General features: G+C 35.5%; 2 protein-coding genes across 6 annotated transcripts; one reads left to right on the top strand and one right to left on the bottom strand.

The window, feature by feature from the left end:
- The first annotated feature begins 3,311 nt into the window (after positions 1 to 3,311).
- On the top strand, positions 3,312 to 11,986 carry LOC108988084 (protein RIK-like). Of its 4 annotated transcripts, none has more exons than XR_001995615.2 (12): positions 3,312 to 3,566; positions 4,737 to 4,965; positions 5,949 to 6,047; positions 6,159 to 6,193; positions 6,267 to 6,342; positions 6,751 to 6,882; positions 6,972 to 7,049; positions 7,568 to 7,661; positions 7,737 to 7,854; positions 8,122 to 8,665; positions 10,456 to 10,589; positions 11,080 to 11,176. XR_001995615.2 is itself a non-coding variant. In XM_018961189.2 (12 exons), the coding sequence occupies exons 1-12, from the start codon at positions 3,508 to 3,510 to the stop codon at positions 11,623 to 11,625; spliced, it is 1,833 nt and encodes a 610-aa protein (XP_018816734.1). In that variant the 5' UTR covers positions 3,312 to 3,507; the 3' UTR covers positions 11,626 to 11,986. The 4 variants fall into 4 exon arrangements, 3 of the variants coding, with proteins under 3 accessions (XP_018816734.1, XP_018816737.1, XP_018816735.1); XM_018961189.2 differs by lacking the exon at positions 10,456 to 10,589 and adding an exon at positions 11,504 to 11,986 and having other exon boundaries at positions 11,080 to 11,326; XM_018961192.2 differs by having other exon boundaries at positions 10,456 to 11,184.
- A 1,745-nt stretch (positions 11,987 to 13,731) lies between these two features.
- Positions 13,732 to 16,810, bottom strand: LOC108988083 (exocyst complex component EXO70E2-like). 2 transcript variants are annotated; one of them, XM_018961187.2, is made up of 3 exons: positions 16,563 to 16,810; positions 16,388 to 16,442; positions 13,732 to 16,048 (listed from the first exon to the last, which is right to left on the bottom strand). In XM_018961187.2, exon 3 carries the CDS (start codon positions 15,905 to 15,907, stop codon positions 13,946 to 13,948), a length of 1,962 nt encoding a protein of 653 aa, XP_018816732.1. In that variant the 5' UTR covers positions 15,908 to 16,048; positions 16,388 to 16,442; positions 16,563 to 16,810; the 3' UTR covers positions 13,732 to 13,945. The 2 variants fall into 2 exon arrangements, with proteins under 2 accessions (XP_018816732.1, XP_035548551.1); XM_035692658.1 differs by having other exon boundaries at positions 16,388 to 16,810.
- Positions 16,811 to 17,605: the final 795 nt, after the last annotated feature.

Below are 17,605 nucleotides of genomic sequence, written 5' to 3'. Positions count from 1 at the left end.
TGATCATCTCAGCTATCAAAAGTTAATGTTGTATATATATGTGCATTAGTCGTGCTAGCTAGCTAATTGTTTTAATGGTGGACCAGTGAAAGATTTAGAATTAATGGAACACGCACGCATGGTCTTCTAATATTTGTTGGCCACACTGCTTAATGCATCCCGACCCTCCAACTAGGGGTGTCAAATTGTATTAACAAGTCGTGTTCGTATCGTCTTAAAATATGTACATTATACCTAATAGGTCAACCCAAATACAACCTGATAAGGATTTCGTATCAAAATCTCAATCATAACAAGACCCATTAAGATAACGGATTGACACGACACAACCCATTATGACCCGTTAGTGAATACAAAATAAATTGACACGATACGATCCATTTCTACCCGTTTACGTTAATTAACGTAAACGGGTTGAATAGACCCATTAGTGACCCATTCAACTCGATTAATTTTGTATAAATAATATTTATAAATTAAAAAAAAAATTAACTACAAGTCTAAAATTATAATTCAAACAATAAAAATACTAACAGTACCAAATATGATCCACACACATTGTAATAATATTAAAATTACATCTCAAATATAATAAATAAAACACACATTGTAAACATAATAATATTACAATCTCAAATATGATAAAAACACAGAGTTAAACAAATTTAGAACTTGAAAAAGGAAGTAGAGCGTCCTCCTTACTCTTGTTGTTCTCCAACTCCATTACATATTCGGTTAACTCGTTCAATTTAACTTATTTTTATGTTTTTATTAAGAAAAAGGAAACAATGAAGTTTTATATCAAATAACATTACTGTATTGAAAAATTACAGTCATATATGATCTTAAAGTAAAGTGAAGTGGACCACACAATGAATTATTATTCTTAGAATTACTATAAACTAAAACTCACAAATAGTATTGATAACATCTAGATAGTATTGGACTCAAATGTGAAATGTAGATTACTTTGACCAATATCCTTAATATATAATTAACAGTAATGGGCTGCCTCTGTTAGAGAGGGAAACTTCTCTTTGATTTTACAGGAATTGGGCTCGCTCTCTTGGCCTTTGGATAGCCATTGAGAAGAAGATATAAGGTAGTTTTCAAGTGCATTCAGATTTGTCATTTTGTTCCTGCCCTTCATGAGTTATCCTAATTTTCTTTCTCAAATTTGGGGCCAATATTAATGACCCATATTCAGTTGCAGGAATTTCTATTAATGACAAGTGATATTATATATCTTGGTGCAACATGAGATCTAGTTTTTTCGAATAATGGTTGGGGTTGGGAAATTGGAGGATTTACACAGCAAAGCTCCCACTAACAAATCAAAAGAATCCGACTTCAAGAAGTCTTAAACTCAATTGAGAACATATGGAGCTTAGTGATCAGCTGCAGCTTGCTTGAGGTTGCAAATGGAGAACCTGATAACAACTCAATTTTGATAACAAATCTGCATTTTTTTAGACTCGTTAAGTAATCGTGTCTTAACGGGTCAATTACTTAACGAGTCAGTCCGTTTTGATCCGAATTCGTTAAGGTTAAAGTCAAACTTATTTTTATTGTATCGTATTTGTGTTGAATTGACAGGTTGTGTCACATATTGCCACCCATTTCTCAAAGGCAGGGCATGTCTCTTTAGAGCACCGGGGAGACGTAGTGACTTTGGCTTATATATCAATGCATGCAGTCCTATTTTTCTTTTGCCTTTTCTATATATATATATATATATACACACATATAATATTTATAATTTGTAACTTTTTTCACCAAGAGTCTACTAACGTATCTTTATTTTCATGTTAATAAAAAAAAATCAAAACACTCAAATTGGAAAACCAGTATCTTGCTCGGGTCTTACTCGGGCTAATTTGATCCGGGTTCTGGCCCGAGTTTGAAACTCGGGTTCTAGTCCGAGTATACCCGAATTCTCATGTCGAAATTTAGATTAATAGTCTTACAATATGTAGTATATGTTATTTCTCTTAGTCTATTTATATTATAATACAAGCACATTATTTTATAATAATTAACACATACTAGTGGAGTCTTGAATTCAATTATAGTCTTTACAAGTTCTAAAGTTTTTATATAAGTATATATGTTCAAATGTGTAAAAATATATTTACAAAAAAAAAAAAAATATTATAATTTATTATGCCAAAAATATATTTATCATTGATTATTATATACATATAAAAAAAAAGTTTATATTAATAATTTAGTATTAATGTTTATGTTTAAGATTAAAATTTTATGTTATATTAATTTTATATTATAAAATTAAAATTTATATGTTATATCAAATGTTATATTAAAAATCATAATATTAGTTTCATGTTATATCACATGTTATAATAATTTTATACTATAAGATTAATAGATTTGAATAATAATATGAGTAAAGCTACTCTCATCGCTAGGGCTCCCGTAGGATTTTGTTTTAATTTTTTTGTTTAATTAGTGATTAAGTAAATATTTTTTAATGATGTTATTTTTTTATTTGAAAAAAAAAATTAAAATGTTTAAAAAATACATGTAAAAAAAAACAAAAACAAAAAACACAAAAATTGTACTAATAGGAGCCACGGACGGGAGCTCCCAGCAGTGGCTGTAGAGCTAACCTAATAATATTAGAATTTCATGTTATATCAATTACCAATTTAGCATATAATACATATAATATAATATAAAAATTATAAATATATATAGGTCCTATTTGATTTAAACCGATTTTTAAAATATGAAAATATTTTGAAAATCGATACTACACCGATTTAGGATTGGTTTTGATTTTTAAGAACTGGTACTGCACCAGACCGCTGACAAACTGATCCGACCTAATTCAACCGGTTTTTGATTTTTTTTTACACCCATATGTATGGAATGTTAAATATAATTATTCAAATAATAATAATCACACTAAGATAATTGTATACTTTTATTAAAATAAAAACTATGAAAATGAAAATATTAAGAATTTAAAATATATATAAAAATGTCATGTCAAGTTTATGTCTGTCAATTTTAAAGGTTCATCTAGAAGAGATAAATATTTTAAGGGGTGAGATTTATAATATTTATTACTTATTTAAAGTATTTATACGAATTATAATAAATATTATAAAATAATATTTTCAATTCAGAGCTTGATCCGAAAATACAAAATAATTAATTTCGTATAGTATAAGAAAAATACTAGTTAATCCTCACAAAGATATTGTTTGTGTATTTTTTTTAAATAGTCGTTTTTTTTTTTAAAAAATATTTAAATAATATTAAAAGAGAGAGAGAGATAATAGTAAGTAGCAGGAACCATGGGATAAAGTCTTGAAACCGTCGAAGCGGCGGTAATTGAGTTCCCAGTTCAAGTTCTCCGATGGAGTAACCTGTCGCTTCCATTTTCCTCAATTAACTGCATCAAACCGAAAGCTCAAAAAAAAAAAAAAAGAAAAAAAAAAAAGAAAAAAGAAAAAGCTGCATCAAACCACAAATAACGACATGACGGAGGACGGTGGTTCTAAGATCTCTTCCGAGGACGCCTCACAAACCAGGCAAAGGTTTGTGCGCTTTGCAGACTAATCCCACGAATGTCCCTAATTTTACGGATTTTTTGTTATTTCAATTCTTGTCCTTTCTTCTCTTTGGGTTCAAAATTAATCAATTCTAACGTTCTTGAGCTCTTTCCACTACGTTTTGGTCCCCGCCCCCATCCCCATGTAAAAGATTCGAGTTCTTGTTTCATAAATTGGCTTTGTTTGTCTTCGATTTTGGATAGTTGACTTTCTAGGGTTTTCTTTGTTAATTTAATCTAATTTCTCAACGAGGGCAAAGTGAGGGTTTTGGGGGGTTTTCGTTGTCGTCGGATTTCAGTGAAATATTAATGTCAAGGGTTGCCTGGGAGGAAGAACATATCCTTAAAATGGTGCCTTTTTTTTCACATTGAATTTTGCATGAGATGCAAAGGTAAGTTGTTGAATTGAACGTTAAAAATTCACATGATTACTCGCAAATTATGTTGCTTTGCATGATACTCTTCAAATTGTTTTGGGATTGAAAACTCGGATGAGGAAAGGTGCATATGAACTCTGTCGCCTTACAGTGTCTTAAGCATGAAGGTGTATGTACAAATTCACGTTTTTTTCTAAGTAAAATGACATTTTATTGATAGAAGTAAATAGGCATAGTCTAAGTACACATGAGGTATACAAACAGCATACACCTAGTTACAAAATAAGGAGATAGAATGTGATACAAGAAAATCATTGAAGCAAGCTCCATTAAGTACACAAGAGTGAGGCCTAAAGAAATAAAGTATGGAAGAAGAAACTTCTTAGCTCATCCTAAGAACGCTCCTTATCTTCAAAGCTTTGACCATTCCTTTCAATCCATAAAAATCACATGATACATGGAGGAATCATCCTCCCTACATCCTCAATATGTGAATAGGCCTTACATCTTTGCCAACATGCAAACAAATCGACCACCCTCCTGGGTATTACCCAAGCAATGCTCGTTCTATTAAAGATCTCTACCCATAACGTCCTTGCCACCTCACAATGAAGTAAAAGATGATCCAACGATTCCCCACCTTCTTACACATATAACACCAATCCAGTACAAATTCACATATTTTACTTTAGTGATGCTACTGTTATTGACCTTGTGGCTCCGTCACTAACCAGTTTAGATAAGGGATGCAACACCATAACTTCTAACATTTGTTACAGAAAGAAGAGAAAGTGGGATCAACCTGCAGAGTCCTTGGCTTCAGCTGGTTTGGCAGCACCTGGAGTCCTCCCGCTGGGCAACATGGGACCCCTCGGAGTGATTGTGCTTCCTGGTGTGGCTCCAATCTCCGCTTCACTTTTAACGAATTCGCTTCCTGCTAGCTATGCAACAGTACCCCAGGTGCTTCAGGCATCTTCAATACAACACACTGCCACCATTGCTTTAAAAGTAAGCCTAGCGAGATGCAGTAGCATACATGACTTCACTATATCTATGTTGTTTGAACTTTGATGCATTATTTGTTATGATCTTTACTTTTTAATTGGAATTATATTATTGATAAGTAAAATTAGAATTATATTTTAGCTTAATACATACTGAATGTGGGAAAATTTTTTCTTTTGTAACATTATATCTTTATTTGAAACATGTGGGGCATTGAAAACTATATATATGCTCTAATTGAAGGAAGTATAGCAAATGCATGTTTTTGGTCTGGCAAGGAATAATATTTATTTTACAACGACATTTGGATTGATTACTTTTGCTAATATCAGGATATATCATACTATTATAATTTAATTCAAGTGGCTCTGGTATACAAACAGAAGGAATATGTACAATGCACAGAAATGACAGCAAGATGTGCGGCCAAACTTGGAGACTATAAAACTTCTATTATGTTCCCCTTTTCTCTGTTTTTTTCCCATTCATTTTTTTAGTTTATACTTTGCATTGTATAACTTCCCATTTTGTGTTTTTATTATATTCATTAGTTTAAATATATAGTTTTGGTGTCCTAACTTACTGCCCAAATTTAAGATTTATTTGCGTCCACCGTCACCCTGCTGCAACAAGGTGTTTGCTTTTGTTGTGGAACATTTTTCTTTTAATTTCATTGGTTACATATCAGCAAGTAAAAATATTTTAATGGAGCTTTCAGAAGATTGCTGTACATCCACTACTTCCTGAAAAAAGAATGCAATATAACAGCATTAGAGACATAAATTTAATGCATTGGCTATTTAAAGTACACATGCATATTCCATTTACTGATACTGATTTGTCATTTTTTATCAGTAAAATTTTGATTACTTATAAAATGAATAGTATTATTTTTATTTATTTCAAAGTTATCCCTCATGTGTGTACTGTTTATCTGGAATTGTCATCCGTTTCTGATTTTTCCCTTGGTCTACGAATAAATTTAGCCAAAGATCCAAGATGAGTTAATAGCTCGAGAAATTGTCATAAACGATGCCGAGTCGTCTGTTCGTTACAAGCTCACAAAACGCCAGACACAGGAGGAGGTGAGTGGTTTGCTTGGTTGAAAAATTGGTTTATTATAATTTAAATTGAGTGGAATGCTTCCTTTTCCATTTTTTTATTCAATGAGATTGATCAACATAATTTACTTGCAGATCCAAAAGTTCACTGGTGCTGTAGTTATAACTAGGTATGCGGGCCTTTAAAAGGAGTTATGCGTTTTTCCTTTCATAGATATATTGCATAATCTGATTCTGTTTTAGGGGAAAGTATCAACCACCAAATGCACCACCTGATGGGGAGAAGCCGCTATATCTTCACATATCTGCAGGGGTTCATGTAAGGATGATTTAGTGCTTTACAAATTGGTAAAATAGTTTGAAGTCTGTTTAGTTGTAATGCATTTTTTGTCTGTTTAAACATGATTGACCTGATATGCATAGTTAGTGAAATGAAGTGTGAACCCTGTGGTTTGGTACAGAAACATGTTTAGTTTTGAACTTTGAAAGAAGAAAATTAATCTGCAATTTTAACCTGATGGTGGAAGAATCATATCACATAATATCTTGAAACTAGAAAAAGTAGAATAATGTGGGTCACATGGGCTATGTCCTCCAGGGTTAATTAACTGCTCCTTTGTATAAACCTATTTTTAAGATATGGAGAAATATCCCTCTTAATATTTAACACTGCTAGGCAATCTATACATGCCTTTGGTTACATTGTAACGGTGGATTGCCTCTACAGTTAAAAGATACAGCTGAACGGATACTAGCAGTTGATCGTGCAGCTGCCATGGTTGAAGAAATGCTGAGACAAGGTCATATTTTACAGCCAGCTCCTTCCACTTTTCATCTGGCTATGAACATTGGAGTGAAGGTAGGCATGCATTGCGATGCTAGCTTTTGTCTGTGTTGCCTTAATGGGCATCAACACTACATTTGAATTCTCTATTATTGGGTTATCAGGCACTGAGCGCATGTGTGTTTCTGGGATTTGACCCAGACCCATCATTGAACATCGCTGCTCGTATACGTGGACCAAATGTATGCTTTTGTTTTCCCTTCCTTCTCTCCTCTTTTTGTTTTTGTTTTTTTTTTCTGATAGGTTAACTATGGCAGAATGTTCTTGTGGCTAGTTTGTTTCTCTTTTGTTTTCTCTGTATATAGAGCTAGTTCCATTTTCTTTGGTTTGCTTGTTTCTTTGTTTTTACATGTATATATAGGGAGTTACATTTCTGTTAAAAATATATAGATCACTGGTTTTGAGGTTTGGTTTTATACCGTACGATAATCTGGGTTGTTCATGGCTTTTACGAATATTTTGTTATCTGTCACCAATTGTTCTATTAATGCTACATGTAAATATTAATTTTGCATTCCTAATATATGCCTCCATTTTCTGTTAAAGTTGTGCTGGTATTTTTTTCCTTGTTTATCTTGAAGTTTACATGACACATTGATGAAGATGAGGGATTCTAATGTTTGAAGCTTTCTCTGACATCTCCATGCAATTGGGAGAGATTGTTTTTTTTGTTGGTGGTGGTTTGGTTTTGTGCATGCAGGACCAGTATATAAATCACATTATGAATGAAACAGGGGCAACTGTCTCTCTACGAGGTTGTGGTTCAGGGGACCCTGAAGGCACACAGGGAGAAGGTACAATCTGGCTGTCTGCAATACGATCCTTTTTGGAGGCCTTTTGATGTCTAAACTCTTCCATAATGCTTGCAGAAGGGCAGCAACCACTGCATTTATTCTTGTCAAGCAATAATCCAAAAAGTCTTGAAGATGCTAAGCGTTTGGCAGAAAACTTGTTGGATACAATCAGTGCAGAGTGTGGCACGTCTAGGTAATTACCTTTTAAGTCAAGCTGGGTGTAAATTGTTCTGTGTTACTCCATCCAAACTATTACTGACATGGCCTTTTATATTACATTGTAGTTTAAACTCTCTCTCTCTCTCTCTCTCTCTCACTCTCTCTCGTGTGTGGTACCTAAAAGAGTTCTGATGAATATTTGGTTTGATGAAACAATTGTGGATCTTGGTAAATGACATTTTGTTTTGCACTCTAGCTTGTTCTTTCTAGTGGAAAATAACCTGTGGTTCCAACTCTTTAGGGTTTCATCATGTAAGGTTTATAGTGCTGTTCCACCCCCACAGCAGGTTTACAGTGCTGTTCCTCCTCCACAGCAGTTATTGGCTGGAGGTCAGAGTGCCGGGAACGAATTAGCAGTAAATACAAGTTCTGCTGCTGGTTTGACGGCTACAACTATGGGTTCTTCACCAGCTTCCCTTGTTTCCCCACTTGGAGTCCCTGGGCTCCCTCCTGTCTTTTCTCTGGGGACAGTATCACAATCTGGTGGGTATTTACACTCTGGGCAGTCTCAAGGAAATGTGGTTGGGTATTCCCAGCCTTTAGTATCTGGTGGAACGAGCTATAGCGGATATGGTGGGATATATCCTCAAGCCACACCCTTGCAACAAGTTGCCCTGGCACTTAGGCAGCTACCTTCTCCTGTCACTTCTGGAATGGCAACACCAGTACCAAGCAAAGAGAAGTCAATTGCAAGCTCCAATCCTGAGAAGGAGAAACGGCCTCCACAGAGGCGAAAGTTTCAGGAACTACCAGCTGGCTCAATGTATACTGCAAAATCCCATCAGGTATCAGTGGAATATCCCTACTAGGTTTCCTCAGATATGTGAGGCATAATTTTTTTTTTAGTATAGATTTATTTGTTAAACATTGCTGTGATTTTAAAGAGAGTAACATACTGAGCAAATAAGGCAATAACCATATTGTACTCTATAATCTTACCGTTCCAGATTGTGTGATGCTCTCTCTCTCTCTCTCTCTCTCACATGCGCGTGCGTGCTTAAGGGAGGTTTACATTTGCTGCCTCTGGAATACAATCATGTAGATTTAAGATATTGTCTGCTTCTTTCATTAAAGTCTAGTACCAGAATAGTGGAGATTTGTGATTCAAATATGTAATTATTGATTCTGATATGACTTATCAAAAAACAAAATTATTGATTCTGATATATGATGTTGGAGGATATCTGAGAGTAGTATACCAGGATTAGATTTGGGAATGTCGTGTTCAATTTGGAGATTCTTTCTTGTGATTTTAACCCTTTGCTTGGACTGAATATCTCACAACTGCAACAGTGTGCTCGAGAAACTCATTTCTGGCCCATATATTCTTGTCCCAATTTGGGTTGGTGTTTATTGCAGGCCTACACTATCTATGGATACCATAATAGGCCTATAGCATCCGTTGTGACTAGTACTTTGTGTGTCAATGCAGTGACTCGGAAAAATGCTAGCCACATTTGCGCTATAACCCCGTAACGACTGATACATTTGAAACTATCCTACAATCACTTTTAAAGTCCAGTTTTCCTTAACAAGTAGTTAATGTGGAATTTAGCACATATGAGTATCTTTATTACCTATACCCACTCCGTGAGTTTTTCATTTTCTCAATATGGGATTGGTATGTTACCATCTGCTACCATATGTAATTACCCTGGGAAAGAGCTAGCCACATCTGCGCTATACCCCAAAAGATTAGTCAATTTGAAGCTTTTCTCAAATCACTTATAAAGCCTAGTTTTACCACTCTATTTGAGTTGTTCTTTTTTGCAATATGGGACTGGGATTGATTTTGATTGAGCGAAGGATGATAAGTTTGTCAGTAGCTCGCTGCTTTTGCCAGTAAGCCAACTATAGTCTTGATGGGGGACATCGTGGCAAGTCTGATTTTAGTTTATTGTTAGGACCTTTCTGTGTTATAGCTCCACTCCTTTATCAAGTATTTACTTTGTAGCTTTGTTGTGGTGATCCATTTTTACAAATGATATATGTGTTTACTATGTAGTTAGGTTTTCTTGAACATCAACATCATTCTCTACTTCAAATGGTTCTTATGCTGACTTTCAGTGCTTATTATTCCAGGTATTTTCTCTGATCTTCTTTGAAGCTAACACGTCGATCCTGGACCTCTCTATCTGGTCGTTGGTTTGTATGTTTCACAGGGTTTTCAGTTGTAGAGATGTGATGGCTGGGGCGATTATGGCTTCTGAGCTTTTTATCAGGGTTCAATTATAGATATGTGGATTGGTTTTATCTTGTATGTTTGACCTGAATTGTTTCAAAATACCCATCTCATCTCATCACATCTCAACATCCAAACACCTCTTAAACGTACACTTTTCAATTTTTTCGTCTAATCATTACAACTTTTTCAAACTTCCAAACAAAACACAAAAAACAATTAAGCTTTTTCAAACCCCAAAACAAAAATAATATTAAAAAATTATATTCTAACAGTATTTGAAATTTATAATATTTTTATTCAACATTTTCTCTCATTTTCCAAAACCCCATAAAACATCATAACTCAAACCATTTTACTACTATTCACAAACTATTTCACTACTATTAACAGATTTCTCATCTCATCTCGTTCCCCAATCATCCCTTTATTGTACCATAAATCCAATGTTGGCTTCCTCAACGGGTGGCCACCACCAATATGGGCAGCGAACCTACCACTTCAGAGGAGGTTCTGCCACAACCAAAGTGAGCTTTGATTTTGATGTCCTTGGAATTTATTACTTGCAGAATAGATTATTTGTATTCCAGAACCATTTTCATGATGTTTGATCAAGTACATATAGGAACCCTTAATTTTATCACTGCATTTTGACTTTACTCGGTCAAACTGATATGGCTGCTCTATGCAGTGGTAAAATGAAAGTTTTCATCAAAGCTAACATCTGTGTTGGTGGCTCAAGCTTACTCAAAAGGGATTTGATACTCAATTAAGTCACAGTTATACATGTCACTAATAGTGTTTTATATGGTGCCTTATCTTCTGGTGCTGGGCTTCTATTTCAACCCCAGTCATGTGTACTTTTCTCCCAATTGCGTCCTACCATCTTCTTTTGTGTTATAGCTCTGAATTTTTAGTCTGACTTGGAGTTTTCTGCTATTTATTTGACATCATATACAATATAAATTTTGTTGTTGAAAAATTAGGGTTGGATTGTCCTTTTCTTACTCATTGCAGGGTTCAGAATTTTTAAAGCCTGCTGAGTCATCAGCCGATTTCGGTGTTAGAGATGTATCAACTATGCCGGCCCCAAAGAAGTTGGTCCAGCCATCATTCAGTGGAATGCCACCTCCCGGGCCAAGAATTATGCCCCCACCACCACCACCACCACCACCTCCGCCAAAGTTTACTTTGTCAACGCATGCTATTAAAGGGGATGACAAGAATAATATTCTGAATAAAACAAAGTCAGATTCTGTTCCTGGTAAGAATAGAAACTTATCTTGCTTTGTTTTTACCGCTTCTGGTTGGTAGCTTCGTGACTACTACAAGACGTAATTGCTGTTTATTAGAGGCAGGAGCATTTTGCTTGTATGCTTCTGTTGGCAAATCACACATTTAATTAATTTTAAAACGTGTCTGATACCATTAGTTATTTCAGAAACTTTGTTCAAGCTGATGGAATATGGAGAGGAGGATGACGACCCTGAGGAAAACTACGAAGAACCGCCTAGTGGCAGCTCCAGTGCACTAGCAGCTCGAAAGCCCTTCTGGGCTTTATAAATTATAGGCCATGTAGATTGATCGATTGTTGGCAATGAGAAGGACTCGGTTTGAGTGAATGTTAAGTTCACGGTAAGATGTAGCCTTCCTAGCGTGGTCGGTTTGTCTGAAGCTATTGGTGCAAGGATGTTGGGATGTGAGACTGCTTGTTGAGTAGCAATTTGGATTTTAAGATCTGTTGCTTATGGACGTCATTGGAGGCTTGGCAGGCCACGAGAAGATCTCTGGTGCATTCTTGTTACAATGTGAGTATAGGTGTTCATTAATATGCTTTTGTGCAAATAGGAATATCTTCTAATCAATTGGTAATGTCATTTGCTGTAGTCTGTGTTGGAAGGCCTCAAACAAAGTTAGTTTTTTTTTTTTTTCTTTCGTCCTCTCTCTCTCTCTTTCTCTCTGATGTCTGTTTATTTATCCCAAAACATGGCTTAATTATATTCTTCACCCTGCTAATGTAATAACTAGGAGACCCGCCAATATGCACAAAAATAGTTCCATTTATTAAACAAAAAATCATATGCAACACGTTGATTTCAAAATTCTTCTCTCTCCTTACTTCCAAATGAGAGATCACTAGTTATTTATAGTGATACTCTTGTCATATTGTGTAATATTAAATAATTTATGAACCTATTGATTAAGAAACTAAAAACGTATGAGTTTAGAAAACCAGAAAGTCATAAGACTATTAAATAAAAAATGCTAATGTATTTAGTCTATTGCAGACATTATTTTTCCTTCAATAACTTAGATTTAATAATTAAAATTGTTAAAAGTTTTATTCAACCACATAATGGGTGTGAATAATGTGGCTAAACACTCACTTGAGATAACTGAAAATCTGTTATGATAGACACAGACTTGAAATAAATCTATTTTATTAGATGGAAAATTGAAGGGGTTTTCAGACTTCAAAATTGTTTTAAGTTTAATCATTTGAATGATGAAATTTGTGAAAAAAACATGTGATGGCAAGGTTCAATATTACCTGAATCTTTACTAACTTCCAAACTTATTTACAAACTTTTAAGAGATTTTACCGACTTTGGAATCGGAGACTCCTGACTCCAAGGCCTCCCTCTTCTAGTTACCTTTTTATCTATTTTCACAAGCTCAATTCTGAATATTTGAGTTGCTGGAATTTGATCTAAAGGCGTATGAAACACGGTGTTAACAATTTGATTTTTTTTTTGTTTAAAGGATGTAATCCTCGCCTGATGTCATTGACACCACTGCAGCAGCTGAATCTTCTGGATCACTAACTCAGCTTGTTAATATTCAAGGACCTTCTGTAGCACTCCCCGTACACTTCCCGCATATACTATTATAATCCAACCAAAGAATCCTCGAAAATCAATATGCTTTCCAGGTTGCATCCAAAATTCAAAAGAAAAAGAAAAATTCAAAGCTGACTTCGGCCACAGAAACCACGTTGCAATCCTTAGATCCAAATACAGTGTCTCGAAAAATATTTAATTCGACAGCTGTGTATCTAGACTATTCCTATTATTTATATCATCAATTAAATTATTGTTTACTGATAAAAGAAGAAATCTAATCGACAGAAGTTTATAAGTTGCAGAAAAACTTATAAATGGTGGGACAGAGCAGAAGCAGTTCTCCGTCCCCCTCGATACTCAATCCCGCTCGACAGCGATATCTTAACAACCATCACATATGCCAAAGGACATCCTTTTCACAAAATGACGAGTGTATTCAATGTCCTATACATATTCATACTCCATGTTTGACTTCTATTTCTTGAAATTTCAATCTATCCACCGCGCTATACGCAATGCTAAAGTTTACTTTTTTAGATGCTCTTTCGAGGTCTCTGTGTACCATTATTCATACCCATTTCTAGGTCTCTAAAAGGGCCTTGTTCTTTTTCTAAGACCTTCAACTTGAGCCAAGACTCCTGCCCCTTAGATATCTGTCCTGTGCTGCCACGAAACTGAGGCGCCATCATCTGTACCTAATTCATATGTTGGACGTTGCAGCCTATTCTTATCATATATCTAGTCACATTGTCGGAATCTCTAGATCTCTCTCTATTTTTATTATTTTTAAATATTAGGCATCTCTCGCAAATGATAAGCGCATAGATGCAACCCGAAGTTACAAGCTAGTTTTCATTTCATCCAGCTAAAAAACGGAAGTTACAAGCTAGTTTCAATTGTTTATGCTCACTACACTGTTAAAACCAGAACAAAGTAACAAATGGCATACAATATGATAATTTTCAGTCTTGCAAGATTGATTACAGATGCTAGGCACAGTGGAACTCATGGACAGACTGGAATGAAACCCAACTTGCTTATCATCTCCTAGAGTTATTTTGTAATGATTTTGGAGATCCCTCGAAGAAATCCAAAAGATAAGTCTCTAGGTCATCTGCACTGTATTTAATATCCTTGTCATATAAGTGAATGGCATGTCTTCCCACAAATGTCCGATAAGCCTGGATGACCTTGAGGGATGTTGAGATTCGTAAATCTTCTCGGAGCTGAATATCTGGGATATGCCATGCTGTTTGGGTCTTGTATATCTCCTCAAAAGCAAGATAAAAACTCCGGAGCCTTTCCTTGAGGAGGGTTTTCGAGATAGAATTTGAACCAGGATTGTGAATGCCATCTTCCTTAAGCAAAGAGAGGATTGAACTCCAACTAGCTCGCTCATAATTCATTGCGTGCTGTTGGAATTTCCAGTTTTGCTTCCTAATCCATTCATCTCCAAATATATGCCTCAGCTCAGACCCCTTGACCTTTTCAGCCATGTAATGAATATTGTTCATCAAGAAGAAGTGCTGTAGCGAAGCTTCCCTGTATAGCTTGGACTTATAATCAAGGCTGCTTTGCAGAATTGAGGCAATCGATCGAAAGTGATGAGCCATTGGGGAAATCCCGCTTGAAGAATTCCTGCTTTTGTTCTCCTCCTCCATAGTTGGACTCATGTCTGGTGACAGTGAACTCGGATCCTCTGCATCATGGTCCTTGAGCAGCAAATTGAGCGTCTCACTGTAGTCAGTTAGAAACTTGACGTAATTCATGACGTATCTGGTAAGATGGTGAATTCCACCTCCTGCAAAAGGGTTTATCGATGCATTTGATGCAATGGCGTTCTTAAATTCAAAAAATGTTGCCCTTACAGTATCACCCAATCTACTAAGAAGGTCGTGCCACTCGATTCTAACTGAAGAACCAGCCTCATCCGAGTATAAAGCATCTATATCTGGAAGAAGATCTGCTAGCACCTCATACATGTCAAGAATTCGAGACAACTTCTCTGGTTGATGAGGGCCTATAGAAATGGCTTCACCAAAATTTAGAAGCTGCCACATTGAAGCCTTGGATGCCTCAACAAAGCAAATTAGATTAACTGGTCCAAACTCCCCAAAAATTTGCTCACCAAGCCATTTCTCACTAGCAAGATAGACCCGCATAAAGATCTTCATTGTTCGTACCCAGTGTTTGATCTTAGAATTCAAGCTAGTCCACTCCATCCTCAGCACTTCTTCAATGCTTAGTTTCTCCATTCCAAGAATGGAGAGGCACTCATCCAAGGCATCCTTCTGAGCACTGGTATAGGCCTGGTAACATTCCCGATCATAATTCGAACTGATCATCAATTTGGCAATGCATCTGAGGTCGGGAATCACATCCGGATTAATCAAATCAATGATATAATCCTCAGAGGCCCTGCTCACGGTGTCTCTATGAATTGAGTCTTCAATTGACTCATCCCCAAAAGAGATAATTGAGGCCTCATCCACAACATCCTCTTCACTGGATCGAAAAGACACATGCTCTGGCTCAAAAGGCTGCCTGTTCTCAACAAGCATGTGCCTGAACTCTTCCTCGAGTCTTTCCATTGCCTTCTGAAGAACATTATGAGCCCTTTGTAATAGATTATATTCATCATCATCTTTCTTTCGACACATCCTCTCTAATCTTTCAGTCAATTTTTGGGCTTCACCCGCTGCATTCAAGTACTCGGAAGCTTCTTCTGGTCCTGAATCCCATATCATAGACTGATCGTCCTCCCAACTCATGATCTTCTCCTCAACAGTGTTAAGGAGATCTTCAATCTCACTTATCTTATCATCCTTTGTCTCATTCGCTATAGTTGTAGTCATAGTGGACAACTGGGTGCCAAGTTGAGCCAAAATTTTCCTTGCATCATCTGTAAGGTTCTTTTTTGACCCCAATGCTTTCACAATGTGTTTCACTGCTGCAATTAAGTGTTCTTCTCCTTCTAGTTCTGGAATCTCACAATCCCCCATGGCCAACAAGAAGCAGGGGTCAAAACAAAAAGCAAAAGGCCGACTAGGAGATCTTTAAATTCAACAAGAAAAGACTCCTAGAGCCTTCTCACTCCTCTCCGATCCTTACCACCGTTCTGAAAAGGGCTTTGGAAACCCTATCTGAAATCCGAAATACCAAAAATATCAAATACTGAACCTTTGATACAAATAAAAAAATAAGACAAAAACAATTCAGATTTAAATTCATGCATTTGTAAACAATAACATGACCTCTATTCAAATCAAGCATATACTAAATAGAGGAATCCGAACAGAAAAAAAAAACTGAAAGGAGAGTGAAATCAGATGAGGGTGAATGAAGGGACAGGTCATTGGAAGGCCAATATTTTCAGAGCTTGCAGATCAATAGGAACTACTATGAATAATTAGATACAAGAAAATATCCAAGTTCGAATCAAGGGCAGTATACTAATCAAGGCAAGAACAGATAAAGCCTACCTCCTTGAAACTTGGACTTGGGCAGTTTGTGACAGAGAGCGGAACACGGACAATCCTGGAAGCAGTGAAAGCAGTCAAAAAGAACTCCACTACGGCTTCAGATTGTGAAAGTGTACATAGAACAAAGATAGTGTACGGAGAGAACAAAGTAGCGGACTTTGATGGAGCTACGAACCCGGGGAAGAAGAAGATATTTTAGGTGCGAGCTTTTGGGCTGCAATCTCATTGGCAGATCTCCCTCTGTTTTTCTGACTCAGACCCATTTTTCTAGTCGAATCCTGATGTGTGCAAGTTGCAATTGTTTTCTCTTGCAAAGTTCGTGGCTTTGACCCTCTTCAGTCTACGCGGAATGACACAGAAAAACGCTGAAAGAAACGCTGTATCTTGACAAGCGTCACCAATCTCAGAACAAAAGGCCCTTGCTTTTCTCCATTTTACTGGTTTCTGTCAATTTCAACCCCATACGTTTTTCTTTTCTTTTTTGTCCTTTCTTTCTTCTTTTTTTCGTAGCACTTACATTCCGTTTCGATCGAAAGGAGCCAGATATTTCGTACCAATGATTAAAAAGTGGATTATTCTTTGGGAAAAAGAAAAACAAAGTCGATTAAGATACATAAATACTTTTAATCTATTTATTTCATCTCCTTTTATTATTATAATTTTTTTTAATTTTTATATAAAATATAATAAATAATTCAATTTTTTAAATATTAAAATAATGATATTATTAAAAATTAATATTTTATTTAACTCATTTAAAACTATCTCAACTCACCTTATCTCATATAAACTATTCTTAAATTTATTCCACCCTCCTGGGTATATTTTTCTTTACGAGCATATACTTCTTATGCCGGCTGGCTCACAATTAAAAAACAATACTTCTTATGACGAACATATTAATTATAAAATATAAAATATTGTTTTATATTTATTGATGTGTTAGATATTAACCGTGTGTTTGATTTGTCAATAAATACTTACAAATAAAATATTTTTAAATACCGCATGAATTTATTGACCTATTTTTAAAAAGACCTTGAATAGTTCAATATTATATAGTAAAGATGAGACCAAGTCCTTTCATATTTGATTTTGAAATAATACAATATCGACTTGTTCTATTATATATGTAGAATAATATGCACATGGAATAGGCAACTCTTTTTTTCTTAAGGGTACAGTACCCTAATTTTATTAATTAATCTCGCTTATGGT

The sequence above is a fragment of the Juglans regia genome, chromosome 1 (genome assembly GCF_001411555.2).
Source record: "Juglans regia cultivar Chandler chromosome 1, Walnut 2.0, whole genome shotgun sequence".
Classification (NCBI taxonomy): domain Eukaryota; kingdom Viridiplantae; phylum Streptophyta; class Magnoliopsida; order Fagales; family Juglandaceae; genus Juglans; species Juglans regia.
Note: the sequence above shows the minus strand (reverse complement) of the source record. Positions and strands in the feature narration are given on the sequence as shown.